Source organism: Tetrahymena thermophila (genome assembly GCF_000189635.1).
Source record: "Tetrahymena thermophila SB210 genomic scaffold scf_8254590, whole genome shotgun sequence".
NCBI lineage: Eukaryota > Ciliophora > Oligohymenophorea > Hymenostomatida > Tetrahymenidae > Tetrahymena > Tetrahymena thermophila.
In genome coordinates this window covers 713432-732245 of record NW_002476361.1, presented here as the reverse complement: position 1 = coordinate 732245, position 18814 = coordinate 713432, and the positions used below count along the sequence as shown (strand labels likewise).

The following is an 18814-nucleotide window of genomic DNA, read 5'->3' as shown; positions in this document are numbered from 1 at the left end:
ATCATTTATTTTATTAATATAGAAAAAAGAAAACAAAATTAATTTAATTAAAAATAAATATTATGGAATATTTTTGAGTATATTTATATAATCACCAACAAAAAACTATAAAAAGTTTATAAAAAATGACATTCATTCTATCAACATTTATTTTCTTCAAAACACTAAATAATATTATTTATAAATATTCTCTTACCTCATTCACCAAAGTTAAACGTCTAAATTTACAAGTCTCATAGTTTTATTAAGATTTTTAAACAAATTTTTTGCCATAATAATATCAATTTCATTTTAGCTTTATATTTATATTTAAATTTAAAATTTTTTGATTTAAAAAAATAGTTAAAATGTATTAAAAACTGACATATCAAAATCTTCTATCCCACAACTTAAGATTTGTATATTTGACTTGTAAATTATTTGTTAAATCAGGGATAGTTGGATAGTTAAATTTTAACATATTTGCCAATGTTTTAAAAATTAAATATTTAATTAGGAACTAAATTAATAATTTTCTTTTACGATTTATTTACAATAAATTTATTTTTGTAGTAAAAGTTTAATTTAAAATAAAAAATCAATCAATAATAATAATGATAAAAATATAAAAACAAAATTATTACTTTAAATCAATATTCAAAGTTAAAAGACTGACTATTAATCTTATTCCAATACCTAGTTCAAGTATTCCTTAGGATCCAATTTTATTGTTGCTTATTTTATTAATATTGTTTGTTTTTTAATAGAATTTAATATGAAAATAATATTATTTATTAATAAAATATTTTATTAAATTTAAATGAAGGAAGGAATTGCTATAATAAAGAAATAATTTACTTTAAATATAAAATTAGATTTTTTAAATGTGCAATTTGATGAAATCTTTTAGTTAAACCGCTAACACCTAAAGACCCTATTTTATTCATTCTTTTAAAGAGTATTTGAAATAATTAAAATAGAAACAAAAATAAATAATATTTTAATCTATTAAAAATTACACTAAATTAATTGATAAAAAAGCAAGTCCTTTACATTTTCCTAAATTATAACCAAAATCTTATCCTCCTATCTCACTAATGCTATTGTTCCTAATTATTTTTTTAGAGATATATTTAAATTTAATAAAAATTATTAATTTTTTAAGTTTCTACGCTAAATCTAAAGTTAACGAAATCAAATTAAAACAGTTTGCTAAAGCACTACCTAAAATAGCCACACCTTTATCGCCAATTTTATTATCACTTTTAATTAAAATATCTGTGAAAATATACCAAATTAGAAGTAATTTATAATTTATTATATATTAATTACCTTAACTTAAGAGTTAGATTTTTCAAGTTTTAACAATTTTTTAATGAATTTCCTAAACTTGTTAAGCCTTTTGATCCGATTTTATTTGTACTTTTTTGTAGTAAGCAGAAAATAAAAATAAAACTTGGACTTTTAAACAAATTACGTTAAGTCAATTGTTAAAGTTTTAAGATTCAAGCAATTTTCTAAACCTACAAAAAGACGTGATGAACCTTTGGCAATAATCTAGTTATCACTAATTTAAAATAAATTGATTTTTAATTATTTGAAGTAAAAAATTATTTTCTATTTTTAAGTTTGCAAAAAATATAGTATGTATGTATGTATCTATGTGTACCTTAAGCCAATATATAAGCTAGTTATATTCAAGCAATTGCCTAGCCTTGAACAAAGTCCATCGACTAGTTCTTCATTTACAGAGTTATAGCTTTGAAAAAATAAATTTCAATAAAAAGATATAATTTTGAATTTAATACTAAAATTCAAGAGAAAGCTCAGAGACACTTTAGCAGTTTGATAACCCACTGCAAAGATCAAAACCACCTTATTAGCTTACTTTGTTTCTTCTAAATAAATTAGTAAATTATAATAAATATATCCTCAAAAAAATATAAATTACTTTAAATCAATAATCAATGTTTTTAAACTCTTCATTGATCCTAAATAATTGCCTATTTCATGAGCACCTTAATTTCCTATTTTATTATTTCTTATAAAATAAATTAAAATAAATCCTATTTAATTCTAGATATAAATTTTTTTTTTCCACAAATTTAAATGGCATTGTAAGATATTTTTACTCAAGATACAAAGACAAACTATTAAGATTCTATGAATTTTTCAATCCTTTGCATAATTCTGATACACTTTTATCATACAAATGGTCTAGCCTTTTATTAAGAATTAAAAAATGTATTTTTTAAAAATTTAAAAGTATAGATAAAGCTACTCTAACGAAAGGCTAAGCACTTCCAAGGCCTTTAAATTGGCTAATCCCGTTCCTAAGTTTGCTGCCCCTAAACTTCCAATTTGATTAGAACTTTTAAAATGAATTATTGAAGAATTAGTTTTTAGGATTACAAATTATTTTAAATTCAAAAAAAGAGAATACCTTAAATCAAGTTTAAAGGTTTTTAAATTAGAAATCTTAGCCAACTAATTAGCTAAGTGAGAAGCTCCAAGGTATTCAATTTTATTTTTGCTATTAAATTTATATTTGAAATTAAATGACTTTAAAATTATAACTCAATCTTATTTACTTTAATTCTAGATTAAAAACTTTAAGATTTAAACATTTTGAAAACCCTAATTCATACTATTCAGCAAAACATATTTTATTTTTGCTTATTTTAATTAAAGAGTAATTAAAAAAACAATTTTAAGAAAAATTCTAAAACTTTTTTTTGCTTTAGAAAGAAATAAATAAAAGAGTTTTATAAAATAAATGAATAATTAATTAATCAACCATAAAATAAATATTAATCAATTAATTTACTTAAAATTTAATGTCAAATTTTAGACTTAGGAACAATTTGAAATTCGGTTGCATATTTTAAAGAACATATTATCGTTAATTTCATTTTACCTATTTTAGAATTTAATTGTCAAACATTTTTAGAATGAAGAAATGCAAATAAAAAAATTTACTGTAAATCGAATTCTAAGATTTAAATTTTGTTTAAACAACTTAATCCATCTCCGAGGTTAAAATCTCCACAATAATCAAGCTTATTACTTGATTTTTAGTTATATTATAAGTAAATATTTTATAAGCTAAAGGTTTTACTTATATTTGAAGCTTACTATTAACTAATTTAGATTACAGCAATTTCCCAATTAAATTAATAATGATGCTACGCCTTAAAGATCAAGTTTATTTTCACTTATTAATTAATAATTAATCTAATTAAGTATTTAAATAAATTATTACCTTAATAAAAGTATCAGGATTTATAAATTTTAACAATTCTGTAAGCCTTTCCCCAAAATTTATATAGACTCCTAGCTAATATTTGTATTGCTTTATATTTAAAAAGAAATTTTAAATATATTCCTCAATAATATTTTTTATATAAATGAATTATTCAGCTAGTTATTTAGAATACTTTAAGTTCATCCAATTTTAATACACTTATAAAAAAAAAAATATTTTTACCTCAAATCAAGGAAAAGACTTTTAAGACAATTAATTTTAATAATGTGATTGCATAAATCTGAAATATTTGTTTAATCGATATTTGAATTACTATTTTAATAAACATTTTATTTTAATGAAAATTATTGAACTTAAAATTCTTTAAAGATGTTTATATTAAAACATTAATGATTTAACATCTAATTAATCTTAGAAAACTTAAATTGTATTAATCTCTATGAAATTTTACTTGAAATATAGCTTTAAATGTTCGAAGTTTAGTAAATTAGATTATAGGAACTTTTAATCATAAATTAAATAATTTTATAAAGTATTTTAAATAAATTCTTAATTACTTTAGCTAAATTATTAAATTTACTGTTTTTTTGAATCATTCTTTTTTTCTATTATTCTTTTACTTAATAATTTATTCTTAATAAAATAAATGAAAATAATTACATTTAAAATATTTAAAATTAATTAATTACTTTTGTATCTTAAAGTTTAACTAAGAATATTTTATTTATTTATTTATTTTTGAAATAAGCTAAATTAAAATAATTATTATAAATAAAAATAAAAAAATTGAATTAAAACTAAACAAAATCTAATTTTATGAAAAACAAAAATGAAAATAATAATTTTTATTCTCCTAAAATAAATTATCTAAAAAAATTAAATTGAATAAATAAAATTACTGATATTTTAATTGACTGACTAAATAAATATATATTTATGCACATAATTCTATATTTTTTGATATAATTTGATATGTATTGGTTTTCAGTTAGAGTATTTATGTCCCGTATTTTTAGATATTTTTTGTTAGGGGCAATTAATTTTTTAATTGCTGAATGATATTCACCCAAACAAATATGAAGATTAATACCATTGTTAGCATTTGAATAGAAATTAATATTGCCTTAATATTTCACATAATTCTATATTTTTTGATATAATTTGATATGTATTGGTTTTCAGTTAGAGTATTTATGTCCAGTATTTGTAGATATTTTTTTGTTTGGTGCAATTAATTATTTAAATAATTAGTGAATGATATCCACCCAAATATGAAGATTAACACCATTATTATCATTTGCATAGAAATTAAAATTACCTAATAAAGCTATATTAAATGATAATTTTAATTGCTTTAAGTCAATATAAATTAATTTAAGCTAATAATTGTCTCATCTAAGAATTCAGTAAAAGTTAAGAAGTTCTATATTTTAAATTTCATTAAGAATTTTTTAATTTAAGAAAGGGATTAAGAATTGTCATCTATAGTATATATGTTATAAAGGTCTGTAAATATATTAAAAAGGCTTTAATATGCTACCTAAAAACCCTACTCTAGCAATCCTTATTCTGGTGAAGCACATATACCAATATCAATTTTGGTAGAATTAGTATTGTATTAAGGATTATTCTTAAAAGAATCGCACATATTGCTTTTAAATGTCGGAAAAAAGAAACTATCGTAAAGTTGTTGATTGTATCTTTTTAATAATAAAAAGTAAGTAAGTAAGTAAGTAAGTAAGTAAGTAAGTAAGAATTAATTAGATTATTAAATACTTTTATAATAATTAAATACCTTTTATTTTAATACTACGAATTGGTTATCCATTGAATATCATCTGTTATATTTTATTATTATTAGATAAGATCCTTTAAATAGCTGTAATATATATCTGGGGTCATTGGCTTTAATTATGGATTGATTTTCATCACTAAAATATTGAAATTCATGGCAATATTTTATAAAAGATAAGATCTTAAATAATAAACTTTCACTTTTTTATATTAAAATAATAAAGTAAAATTTAGCCTAAAAAGTAAAAATAAAATTTGCTTAAATTATAATTTAATTAATATATTTTTTAAATAATTATTTTATTTATTTATTTATTACTCATGGTCTAAAGATCAAGAGTAGTTTTACTTAGGTAGTCTTCAGTTAAAATTTTAATTGTCACAGGATAGCAAATAACAGCTAAATAAATGCAAAAACTTGCAAAAAATAGTTTTTTATTAAATTTTGGAAGAGCTGTAATAGTGCTTATGCTTTATTTTCTAGTATCTTTTTGATTTTTTAGAGCTTGGAGTGATGCCATGGTTTCTCTATGAAGTAATGTACATTTGCTTAAATGCATTGATAGAAAATTCTAACTGAAGTAAGAATTTTATATTTTTTTAATTAAAAAATCTAATTTATGAACTGGAAAAGTAGAAAAAAGATAAATAATTGTGTCTCTTTCTTTTTAAATATAAAAGTATAGTGGAATTATGACTCCAACACAAGCTGCATTAATAGTTATTAAGATAATCATTAAGATCGCTTATTAATCTTGAATATAAAATTATCTATTTTCTTACTTCATGAGAATTAAGCTTTAAACATTTTATAATTCAGAAATAGCTGCAAGCTGATTTTTTATTAAGTAATATTCAGGTCTCCCATTTCCCAAATTATTAACATATCTATAAATATGCTAGGCGCCTAATATAGCACTGAATTACATATTTGTTTGATAATTTACAGCCACTAATTAGGTGCTTACTGAAGGTGTAGAGCTTAGTATTGAAGTGTTGTATTATTGCCCTATATAATAAATCATATTTTATTGTCTTAATTAACTGAATACTTCTCTATCTATGTTCGCTCTTTCCATCTGAGATAATAATTTAAATACTATTGCTAAGGAAAGCTTCATATTTGATTTTATTTGATTATTAAAAAGTTATTTTTCTTGATTGTTTGTAAATGGTAATTATTATGAATTGTTTAAAAGATATATTGTATTTTAATATTTAAGGATATCACTTAAGGAAGAAGAATAAGTTGTAGGCCAATCAAAAACTTGATAATCTTAATTAGCGCTTGATAAATTCTGAGTAGTTTAGTAATATTGGATCCAAGTTATACATACCATCACAATAAAACACATGATTCCAATTATATTGATTATTTTTATTACTGAAAGAATTGATCTATCTTTCATAATCTAAAAGAGCTATCTTTTAGTTGAAGCAACACTTGAGTCTTTAGATGTAGTTGAGGCAATTTCCTGTTATAATTCTTGAATATGCTTCTTATAATTATTTTTATCTTTTTAGTTAAAATTTCCATTTTGAACTTTAATAAAATTATTATTAATCTATTTTTACTATTATTTTTAATCTTTTTTTAGTTAAAAGCTATTTTTATTATCTATTGTTTCTTTATTATTTTTTTATTAATGCATGTTATCGTAGTTAAATTTCAATTAAGAATTTTGTTTTTCACTATTGATGTTATAATCAGAAAGCAAAATTTATTTTTATATATTCTAAGCATCACTTAAATTTTGTGTACTTTATTAAGAAAATTTTTTTTATTACAAATTTAAATCTTAGTTTGATAGGCTAGAAAGAGTTTATTAATTTTGAAGTATATATATACAGTTAGGAGAAAGGAGCTCTTAGTTTGATGTTTTGTCTGATATGCATGGTGACAGAAAACTATAATTATTATTCATATGGTTTTACTCGTTGGTTAATTTCAACATGTTTGCATCTTCATTAGGAGAGTTTTTTTTGCTTTTAAGTTCATCAGCATCACCAATCTTAATATTTTTAATAAAAAAATGTTAATTAATTAAATTAAAATAAAAATATCAAAAATAAAATAATATTTTACAAATTTTTGTTTCAGACTTGACTAACTTAATAGTTTTTAAGTAATCAAGAAATTTTAATTCACTTAGCTATTTAAATCTTAATTACTTATTTTTTCATAATCATTTTACTAAATTTCACAGATTGATTGTATGAATTTTATTTCTTATAAATTTTAATATTAAAATTATTAGTTTATATTAACTTAGACGTTCTCAACAAATCTATTAGATGTGCATGTTTGTTATTATTACTATTACTGCCTTCCTCTTAAGAAATGATTTTTAAAAATACTATCTTCATTATTGTATTCATGTGAGTCATAGGTTTTAATTTTATTCGATTACTAATATTCAATATCTATATCTTCTTCTCCAATTGTTTATAAATTATCTTATTTTTTTTGCATATTAAGACGACAATCTTTATCTTTTGGAGATTAATAAAAATTAAAATTAGAATTTATCTGACTAATTTATAAACTTGATATTTCCTAATTATTTTAAAGTTAATTTTAAAATAATTCTTTTTATTCTAATAAAAATATTATCCTTTAAAATTCATTTGCGTTTTTAAATAGCTATGAATAAATATTTTATTTTTTTTTATTTCTTATTTCTTGAAGGATTATAGTTGCTGATTGAAAAGGATTAATCTCTCTAATTTTTGTCACTTCAATATAACTAATATTTTCTATCCCTTTATAGCCTACTTCCTAAATATTCATTTCTATAAAAGTAAAGAGATAATCTTTTAATTCATTTATTGGTTTTATCTATTACATATCTAAGTCTTTTTTGCTAGTATCTTAAGAAGAAAGCAATTTATTTTTTAGCACAAATGATTGTTAGATTAATATGAAAGTTAATTTATTTTTTCTATATGAATTATTTTCTGTCTATTCTCTAAGAATGTCCTTCATTTCCTCAATTATATTTACATGATAGTTGATAATTCTATCATAATCATTATGTTAAATTTAATCATATCTCCCTTTCAAGTCTTAGGTTCCATTCAAAAAGGGGAAAAATTGCTTCAAATTTATTTTTAGCAGGTTATCGCAATGAGGAAAGAATTTTTCATGCAATTATTCAGATAGACCAATAACATTTAAATTTGTTTCATTAAAGAGAATATATTAAAATTGCTAATTAATTTATTTGATCTTAGCCACTAACCCAAACAATTTGTTTTCTTTGAATTCATTAGTGCGGATGTCTATTCTAACAGGTTATATGAACATTTAATTCAAAGAAGCGAAAATTATTTATTAGTTCATTTTACTGCCTCTTGATTTTTACATTAAAATTTATTATTTATCCTCTATTTTTGATAAATTTTCTTTCAATACAAACTTTTCATTTTTAATCCATTCAGCAGGTCCTTAATGTTTCAAATCCCTTGGATTTTAATTGATATTTATATCTTATAATTATAATACTTAATTTAGATATGAGTCGCATGATATTTCTTCTTCTAAATAATGACTCAAATAAAGTTTATGAATAGACTAAAATGCTAGAGGAATGATAGAGTCTACGCTTCTACCTAAAATACTTGATTTGCTAGTAACACCAAATAAATTAGTAAAATTAGAAGAAACTTGATTTATTAATAAAGTTTTAGAGTCTTTATAAGATGCAAAAACCACACAAGTCTTTTCATCAAATTTATCATGATTTATTATATTGCTAATAATATCATCTCCGTTTTATAGGTTAAAGTACTTACTCTGTTGATTTAAATTCTTTCGTATGTATTTATTTACTTAAACTAAATTAATGTCTTTTTCTGAAAAACACAAATTTTCCAAATACATAGCCTAGAGATTTAATAGATCTAAGCTATTATCGTTCAATAAGATCAAATTATTTAAATTTATTTTCAATTATTTAATTAATTTTTGCATATTTTCTATTTTAGAAATTAGCTCTGTTGCTATAATTTATTTTTGCTTCATCATATTTAGAATTTATATTTTTTAATTGACAGTCAAATGTAATAAAGAATAAGACTATTCAAGGTTGTTTTCAAAAATAATTACTTACAAGTACGAGCAATCAAAAGGATTTGCTCTTCCCATTCTATTTCTTAAAATTGCTCTCTTTTTTAAGAATATCCTATGAATAGATTATAATATTTGCTTTTGCTTGACAGAAAAATTGCTGCTTTACATAAATTACAAGAATTTAAGAAAATAGATTCGATGCGACTCGCTTATTTCTATTAAATAGACAAATAAATTTTACAAATTTTCAAATCCATTTTTTTGATATGTTAATTTGTCATTTAAAGCATTAACTAATTTATCTCTCAGAAATTGTTTCACTCTCTTCTGAATTAATTTTAATTAAGTGGTATCTTCAAATAATCTAATTTTTTGGCTATCAATTCGGATTTTTTAAAAATTTTTCCCTGTAAAATCATCAGATTAAAAAATTGAGCTGTTCTATTAAAATTTTTAATCAAAGTAATCACAATCTGTCTTAAAATTTGACAACTTACTAAATTTTGATAAATTAGAGTTTACAATCAAGTTAAGAAATCCTAAATATCGTTTTTCATTTTCCTTTTAATTTTCTTTATTGTCAAATATATCCAATCTCAACATTTAGTCAATATAGGCTAAGCTAAATTACCTTTCTTCAAATAACTATTAAAAATTACTTAATAAATTTTAGTGATCGTATTCAGATATTAGAGAAGCGATTTTAAAGCATAGAGGTATATAAATAATAATAAAATAGCTCAATAATTTGTTGGGTAAGCAAAATACGTCACTAATTTAAAGAAACACGCTTATTCCGAAAAAGGTAATATGAGCAAAATTGCTTAAAAACTATGAAAACCTGTCATAAAATTTAGATGAAAAGTTAGAACATAGACCGCTGATAAGAAAATAACAAGATAATACTGTATTCTTACCATAAGGTGTAAAAGCTACTGCTACTATAATAAATATCTCTAGGAAAGAATTAAATGCAAAATAAATTTTTGAAAAAGGTCTGGCTAAGTAGTCTTTTATTTTGATTTCGTAATTGTAATCTACATCTGAAATTATTAAATCTATTAAATTTAAAAGAAAAATATATCCGATTATTATTAATGAAAATTCAAAATCTAAAGTAAAAGCAAAAATTTGTTTTTTCTAAATCTTAATTAGATAAGATAGCTAATTTATCAATGATTAGAAATGAATATTAAAATTATAACTAAATTTTAAAGAATTACTTAGTACTACTGCTGTTGGTAAGAGAAAATAATATGACATATTATTGCTTAAGTTTATTAAACTCATAAATAAACTGGGAAAATAAATCATATTTTAGTAAATAGTTATTAACAGTGAAAATTATTTATCTATAAAACTCCTTTTTTCACAAATATTTTCTTCAATTTAATATTAAGCATCTGGGTTAAAAGTCATTTAACTTAGCTTGTTACTTTTATATTTTTAAGATATGAATCTAAGCAAAGAAAAAATGATGTAAGTGATTAGTATTCCATTAAAGCCTAATAAGACAAAAATCAATCTATTTATGAATTCGTGATTTTATAAATATCCAACTAATTCATATTATTTTAAGAAGCTGAAATTAAAGTCAGTATCTACAATTTCCTAAAGCTAACTTGAAATGGCGAGAAAGAACAAGACTAAGTATTTGGCAATTATTAATATCGAAAATATTGGATTATCCCTTGGAAACAAGTGAATTAATCTATGAATTTCCTCTATATAGTACAACTTTATTAATTCTTTTAGTGAATTTTCTTTGAATTGCTATTTATTCATATTGTGCGTTTTTAAAATATGTTATTGTTTCTAAAAAAATAAATTATTAACAAAATGTTGATCACCTTTTAATCAGGCTTTCGTGTTTTTTTTGCTATTAAAATTAGCAAAATATATCAATTGATTGATTTTATTAAATTGATTGATTAAATTTTAATAATTGATTCTAATTTTTCAAAGTATCTATCATCTATCTACCATTTGCTTGATTTTAAATTAGTAAATTTTGATGATACTTGCTTGATTCATATTATGATATTAATTTTAATCCATCTTTTAAAAAATCTCTTTCTTAATGATTTAAATATTAATTGATGGAATTTCAATCAAGGCTTACATTTTAATATAATAAGTAGAATTAATAATTTACTGAATAAAATTTAAAACAAATAAATTTATGTCAAGTAAAATATTAGTAACATCTAAGCTCAATTTTTATAATCTGTAAGAATAATAAAAAATAATCAAAATGTATATTAAATAAATTAGATTGTATTTGTATAAGTAAGTTAAAATTCAATTTTCTTAATTGCTTAAATTATTTATTTTGGCTAAAATTAAAATAATAAAAATATATAATTCAAAGATTTATTTTACGCTTTCAAATTTAATCTGAAAATAATAAATTAATTAGTCTTTGAATTTTTAATTAATTATGTTCATTATTAATAGTACTACTCTAAGCTAATAAATCAAATTATGAGATAGAATATTTGATATAACAAAAATTAAACGCTCTTTAAATTTGGAATGAAAATATATATATATATAAAAGCTTGCAAATGATTATTTAGTATTTTTGTTGTGAGAAGTAACTCCCTTTTAAAAATTTTGATTTTATCTATTCAGATGAAAATTTGTAAGAAAATATCTAAGAAATAAGAGGTTATAATCTCCTAAAATATCCTCTAATAGTAATATCCATAATAAATATATCAATCTGAAAATTAAATATTAAATTTTTTAAAACAAACACTTACTCTTTATTGTATGGATAAAATTGATTGATCAAATTTGTAAAAAAAAGATTCCTTTTTATTATCAAAAGCTTACTATTTAATTAAAGAAAATACTTAATTAATAAAAATATTAATACAATAAATATATATAGTATCTTATTATTTTCTTTTATTTAGAAGTAGATTTTTCAATATAAATTAAAAAATTTTTTCTTAAAATAAATGTATAAATAAATAAATACTGATGAAAATTTGTTCTTTAATTACAATAGTGATTATTATATATTAATTTTTGTTTATAGTTTTACATTTATTTATCTATCATACAACAGTGTTTTTTTTAATATAAGTTAGTATATAGGGATTTTCAATTAAAGTATTAACATCAAGAATTGTTAAATAATTTTTAGTTTTATGCAGCTAACCATTCAAATAATTGCTGAAAGAAATCCAACCAAAAGAAAAAATCAAGACCATTAAAACCATTTGAAAAGCAATCAAAACAATCAACCATATTTTGATTTATAAATAGTAATTGTTTCCTTATGTTAAAACAAATTTATTCAAACTGATAATTGCCTCATCTAAAAATTCAATAAATGCTAAGTAATCTTAAATATCAAACTTTGATAAAAAATTAGAAATTTAAGATTATTATTAAGATTAGTCAACTATCATATATATGTTATATAGGTCAATAAATTAGTTTAGCAGACTTTTGTAAGCTATTTAAAGGCCTTATGATAAGAATCCTTATTGTGATTGATTACAAATACCAACATTAATTCTAGTTGAATTAGTATTATATTGAGGGTAAATCTTAAAAGAATCGCATAAATTGCTTTTAAAAGCAGAGAAGAAAAAGTCATCATATTCATCTTACTTAAATCTTTTTGTTAAATTTTAAATAAATAAAAGTTATAATTTAATTAAATAAAATACCTTTAATATTAATATTAAGATTTTGTAATCCATTAAATATCATTTAAGATATCCTCCTATTGCTTGATCAGTGTTTTTAAATAATCATAATATGTGTCTGGCTGCATAGGTTTTAGTTTAGGATTAACTTTCATTGTTAAAATATTAAAGTGCATTGCTATATTTTGCAAAAGATATGATCTTAAATTATAAACTTTCACTTTAATTATAAAAAATATTAATTATTAAAAAAATAAATAGATTAAACAATTTGAATTTTATCTAAAAAAATTAATTTATATTAAAATTTAATTTTAGAAAATATTAAATTAATCAACAAATAATTGAAATTAATTAGAAAATTTATATTTACTTGTAGTTTGCAGGTCTATGATAGTTTTATCCAAGTAATCTTATGTTAGGACTTTAATTATAATTGGGTAGCATACCATTATTAAATAAATGAAAAAGGAGGCTATAATTAAGTATTTGTTAAATCTAGGTAGTTTAGTGATCGAACTTATATTTTATTTGCGAATATTTTTATCATTATCTAAAATTTACAATGAGACGATTGAATTTAATAATTAGTGATCATTTAAATTTTGATACTTTGATTAAACGCTTTAATTAAAATACGAATTTTAAATATTTTTTATCAATTTGTCCAACTTTATTATTGGAAAGGTAGTAAAAAGATATATTATAGCCTCTCTTTCTTTTTGAATGTAAAAGTAGAAGGGGATAATAACTGCTACACATGCCGCACTTATTATGACTAAAACCACGATTAAAATGGTTAATTAATCTTGGATATATTATTAATCATTTTATTAATCTACTAGAATGTTATTTTAAACCTTTTCTAATTCTAAAATTGCTTACAGTTGATTTTGTAGCAAATAATATTCAGGTCTCCCATTACCTAAATTATGTGTGTAACGAAAAGTTAGCTAAATGCCTAGTAAAATACTTGACAATAAACTTGTGTAATGAGGATAGCTAAAAACTCCAATTTTATCAGATGGAGTAGAAGTTAAGAGTGTAGTATTATACATTTATCCAAGAGAATAAAAACTTTGAGTTTCTCTTATATATTTAAATACCTACCTATCTGTGTTTTCTTTTGACATTTAAGACAATAAATCATAAACTTCAACTAAAGTAAACTCTAGTTCTGATTACATTCTATTTTAAAAGAGTTATTTTTACTGTTAACTTGAAAAAGACAACTATTTTGAGTACTGAATAAGATATAAAGTATTCTTATATTTAACAATGTCACTTAAGCAAGAAGAATAAGAAGTTGGCCAATTAAAAACTTTGAAATCTTCATTAGAATTTGAAAGTTATTTTTCCATAGAGATAAACTAAAACCAAGTCATGAATATCATAACAGCAAAGCAAACGATACCTATGACTTTAATAACCTTAATCACTTAAAGAACTGACTTATCTGCCACAATCTATTCAAGCAATCTTTTTGCAGATGCTGAACTTGAATCTTTAGAACTGGTAGAAGCAATATCATTCTGTATATTTTGAATTTGCTTCTTTTTATAATTTTTATCTTTGAAATGCAACTTACCTTATTTTTCAAAATCAAATTGACTATTGAATTAATGTTAATGTTTTTAAGAAAGAACATTATTATTTGCTAATTTGCTTGGAGTTCTATTATAGTTTGTATTAATAAATTTATTGATTGAGGTTTTTTCTTCAATCTTTTGTAAGTTATTACTTGTCAGATTAAATATTTATTTTGACTAACTTTTAATAAAATCTAAATCTTATAAAGAAGTTTCTTTTGTTTAATATGATTTAAACTCGTTATATTTGATCTCTTAGTTTGAAAAATGAGAATGGCTAGGAATATAATTGCTATATACTGGAGAAACTAGTTCTGTATTTAATGCTTTGTCTGATCTGCAAGGAGAAAGTAAAGTAAAGTTATTATTTAAATTTTACTAATCTTCTTACACTTTATCTACACTTATATCTTTAAATGCAAAATTAGTTCTGTTTAAATGGTCTTCACCTTCTTCATTAAAAAGATTTGATATCTCTTTCAATGAAGTAATAAATTTTTAATTTTATAAATTGATATTTTAAATCTAAAATTGTTCTTTCTAGTTTAAATTACTATTTAATTTGCCATATTGATTTTATGAATAATCTCTAAATTATTATTTTTATTTTATTGATTATTATTTCAATATTTAACTACATAATTCAAGATCTTAACTACTTACATTTTTATTCTCAATTTTATTTATTTTGATTTTAGTTAACTCTAGATTTGTGCTCTCGTCTCCGATAGTTTATGACTTACAAAGTAGTTGTTGTTGTTACATTTTAAGATTATTATTTAATTCATCGATGTTACTTTTCTCTTGTAATAAATATTAATTAATTTAATTTCGCGAAGTCAAGTTTAATTAAGAATCATATAAATTAATCTGATTATAATTTATTGTTTTTTATTCTAAATCAAATATTATATTTTAAAGTTCTTCTGGAAAACTGAAAAGCTGAGAATAAATATCTTGCTTTCTTTTATTTGTAATTTCTTAAAGAATTATTGGAGCTTAAAAAATAGGATGAAGTTATCTCATCTTCACAATTTCAATATAGCTTACATTGTTAACTCCTTTATAATTTAATCTTTTCAGAATAAACTCAACATAAATAAAATTATAAGATGAAGTTTCTTTTGTTGATTTCAATCTATTTAGCTTTTTCATACTTTATTACTTTTTACTACTCATTAACGAAGAATTTAAAGCAGGATTTATCATATCTGAATTTTAGATGACTAAAAAAGTTATCGTGTTATTATTTTTAAATTAATTAATTGTTTGATCCTAAAGAAAATCTTACATATTGTCTCTCAAATTTATATGCAGTTAATTTTTTATATTATTATTATTATTATTATTAACTGGGTCTATATATGATTAAGGATTTACACTATTTTAAGTGCCAATCAAAAATGGAAATATCTATTTTAGATTTATTTTCTATAAATTTTCACAACTAGGGAAGAAAGTCTTATGCATTTATTCAGTGAGTCCAATAACACTTAAATCTGTTTCATCAAAAAGAACGTACTAGTATTCTTTGTTGATTTATTTAACTTTAGCCACTAAACCAAAAACTTCATTTTCTTTAAACTCGTTGACACGAATATCTATTCTAACAGGTAAGACAAACATTTAACTTAAAGATGCAAATATAATCTATTGATTCATTTTACAGCCTCTTGATTAATACATTAAAATTTTTTCTTTTGTCTCCTTTTTAGATAATTATTCTAAATTATCAAATTAAATATCTTATTACTGGTTAATATGTATTTGTTATTATTAGCTGCCTTTAATTTAATTAATTCCTTAATTTTAATATTCAATATAGTTTGAAAAAATATCGCTTGTTATCTCTTCTTATAGATATTATTTTAAATAACTTTTATGTACAGCTTAAAACGCTAAAGGTATAATAGATTCAATGCTACGTCCTATTATATTTTCTTTATTTGTGAAAGAAAACAAGTTAAAAAAGTTTGAGGAAACTTGATTTATAAGCATTTTTTTAGAGTCTTTGTAACTCACAAAAATCACTGAAGTATTTTCATCAAATTTATCATTGTTAATAATACTGCTTAACATTTCATCTTCCTTAAATAAATTATAATTTTTAGTCTACTTTCTTGCATATTTATTAATTTAGACTAAATTAATATCTTTTTCTGAAAAGCACAGATTTTCCAAAAATAGAGCTTGGAGGTTCTAAAGATCAAAGCTATCATCATTCAATTAGATCAAATAATTTAAATTTACTTTTAATTAATTAATTAACTTTTGCATACTTTCTATTTTCGAAATTAATTCAGTAGCAATAATCTCCTTTTATTTCATCATTGTTAGTATTTGCAATTTTAAATTAATTGTGAAGTGTAATAAAGAATAAGATCTTTCAAGTTCGTTTTCAAAAATTATAACCTGTAAATAAGAGGAATCGAATGGATTAGCTCTTCCCATCCTCTTTCTTAGAACAGCAACTTTCTTTAAGAATATTTAATGAATAGAGTTAAATTACTGCTATTATTTGATCGATAGCTTGTTCTTTTTCGTTAATTGAAAGAATTTAAGGAAATACATTCTATGGGAATTACTTATTTCTATTAAAAAGATAAACAAATTAAGGAGACTTTATGTTCCATTTTCTTTGCTTCCTAATTTGTTACTTGAAGTTTTCATTAATGAATCTCCCAAAATTTAAATTATCTTTTTTTGAATAAATTTTAATTAATAAGCATTTTCAAACAAAAGAATTTATTGGCTGGATAAATCTTTTTATTCGTTTTATTGTTCAGGGTAATTACATTCAATAAATTATTCTTTCTTTTGAAAACTTTGATAAAGATAGTCCGACTCTTCTTTAGAATTCATTTGTTTTGTTTCCTTTGATTTGTTACTATTGGATATTAAATTAAGAAATTTTAAATATCTTTTTTCATTTTATTTTGAGTTCTCAATGATACCAAAAATATTTAATCTTATAATTCTATCAATGTTTTTGTCATTACTTTATTTTTATTTATACAATTATTGAAAATTATTTATCAAATTTTAATAATCTCTTTCAATAATTAGAGAAGCTATTTTATAGCTAAAGGGTATCTAAATGATAAAGAGATAACTCAAAAATTAGTTAGAAATGTTATAAGAAATGCATATTTATAAAGTAAAGCTCATGCAAAGTAAGGCTATGTGAGTAAATAGGTTTATAAGCTATGAAAACTCTTCATAAAAATAAGCAAAAAAATACGAACTAAGTCCATTTATAATAAAATAACAAGATAATATAGCGCTCTCGCCTTGTGGTGCAAAAATTATAGCTGCTAAGATAAATATTTCAGCTATTGATTTATAAGAAAAATTTAAGATAGAAAATGGCTTTGCTAAGTAGTCTTTAACCTTAATTTCATAGTTATAGTCTGTATCAGAAATGAAAATATCTATAAATAATTAAATAAAATTATGTTAAATTAATAAATAAATTTGAAATAAAAAAATTTGTTTATATGAATATAATTACAATTCTATTTGCGTATTATTTCAAATATCATAAAATATAAACTGATTAAGAAAAAGTTTAATTAAAAATTTTACTAAGTAAGACTGCAATAGATAAAAGCGCATAAGATGCTGGATTTCTATTTAAGTTATTTAAACTTGAAATAATACTAGGGATATAAATAATATACTAATAAACTGATATCATTAACGAAAATGATTAATCTAAAAAACTGCTGTTTTCATTTAAATTTTCCTCAATTTAAGAGTGAATGTCTGGGTTGAATTTCATTTGAATTTAGTTTGATAACTTTAATCTCAAGTTGATAAATCTAAAGATTGTAAATATTATGTAGATCAAAAGCATGCAATTTATAGCTAGCAATTCATAGATTAATTTATCTATCAAATCGTTATTTAGCAAATAATTAATTAATCCATTTGATTTCGAAGAATTATATTGAGAATCATTTTCTGTGATTTTTTAAAAGATATTTTATAAAGACAGGTAAAATAGTAGCAGGTATTTTAAAGCAATAAATAATGAAAATGTGGGATTATTTCTAGGGAATAAGTGTACTAGCCTATAAACTTCTTGAGTAAAATAGAGTTTAAAATGCTCAGAAAATTTAACTTATTTCTTTTTTTCTTAATTCATTTTTCTTGGAATATATAATTTTTTCAGTAATATTAAATTACAGGCTAATTAATTTGCTTGAAATTTAATAAAAATAAATTTGATGTTGCATTAGTTATTAAAATCGCATTCTTTTTTGGTTATTGCTTTTTTCCCTTGTGATTACTGATAATCTAAAAATAATTAAATTACAGTAATATTAAATGATTAAGTTGCTTTAAAAATTTTTTAATCTATGCAAATTTATATACTTAAAATTTTTAATATAATACTACAAGTATTACTGTTAATAACATATTGATTATTTCTATATGGAAATAATTT

At 21.1% G+C, this 18814-nt stretch overlaps 4 protein-coding genes across 4 annotated transcripts; all 4 read right to left on the bottom strand. All coding sequences in view use genetic code 6, as the record gives it.

The window, feature by feature from the left end:
- Positions 1-577: 577 nt before the first annotated feature.
- On the bottom strand, positions 578-3007 carry TTHERM_000256909 (kinase domain protein; the record flags this gene model as incomplete). Its single annotated transcript, XM_012798409.1, has 15 exons — positions 578-713; positions 838-927; positions 999-1088; positions 1152-1241; positions 1312-1401; positions 1457-1546; positions 1649-1738; positions 1788-1877; positions 1931-2020; positions 2112-2201; positions 2261-2350; positions 2423-2512; positions 2571-2654; positions 2833-2896; positions 2959-3007. The coding sequence occupies 15 exons, from the start codon at positions 3005-3007 to the stop codon at positions 578-580; spliced, it is 1323 nt and encodes a 440-aa protein (XP_012653863.1).
- A 1369-nt stretch (positions 3008-4376) lies between these two features.
- TTHERM_00256890 (transmembrane protein, putative) lies at positions 4377-8921 on the bottom strand (the record flags this gene model as incomplete). The annotated part of the gene is made up of 5 exons (XM_001019144.3): positions 4377-4944; positions 5040-5238; positions 5358-7050; positions 7125-7595; positions 7776-8921. The coding sequence occupies 5 exons, from the start codon at positions 8919-8921 to the stop codon at positions 4377-4379; spliced, it is 4077 nt and encodes a 1358-aa protein (XP_001019144.3).
- Positions 8922-11081: 2160 nt separating this feature from the next.
- Positions 11082-11234, bottom strand: TTHERM_00256880 (hypothetical protein; the record flags this gene model as incomplete). Its single annotated transcript, XM_001019143.1, has 1 exon — positions 11082-11234. The coding sequence occupies one exon, from the start codon at positions 11232-11234 to the stop codon at positions 11082-11084; it is 153 nt and encodes a 50-aa protein (XP_001019143.1).
- Positions 11235-12175: 941 nt separating this feature from the next.
- TTHERM_00256870 (transmembrane protein, putative) lies at positions 12176-16935 on the bottom strand (the record flags this gene model as incomplete). Its single annotated transcript, XM_001019142.2, has 4 exons — positions 12176-12743; positions 12797-12976; positions 13149-13250; positions 13415-16935. The coding sequence occupies 4 exons, from the start codon at positions 16933-16935 to the stop codon at positions 12176-12178; spliced, it is 4371 nt and encodes a 1456-aa protein (XP_001019142.2).
- Between the last annotated feature and the right edge of the window lie 1879 nt (positions 16936-18814).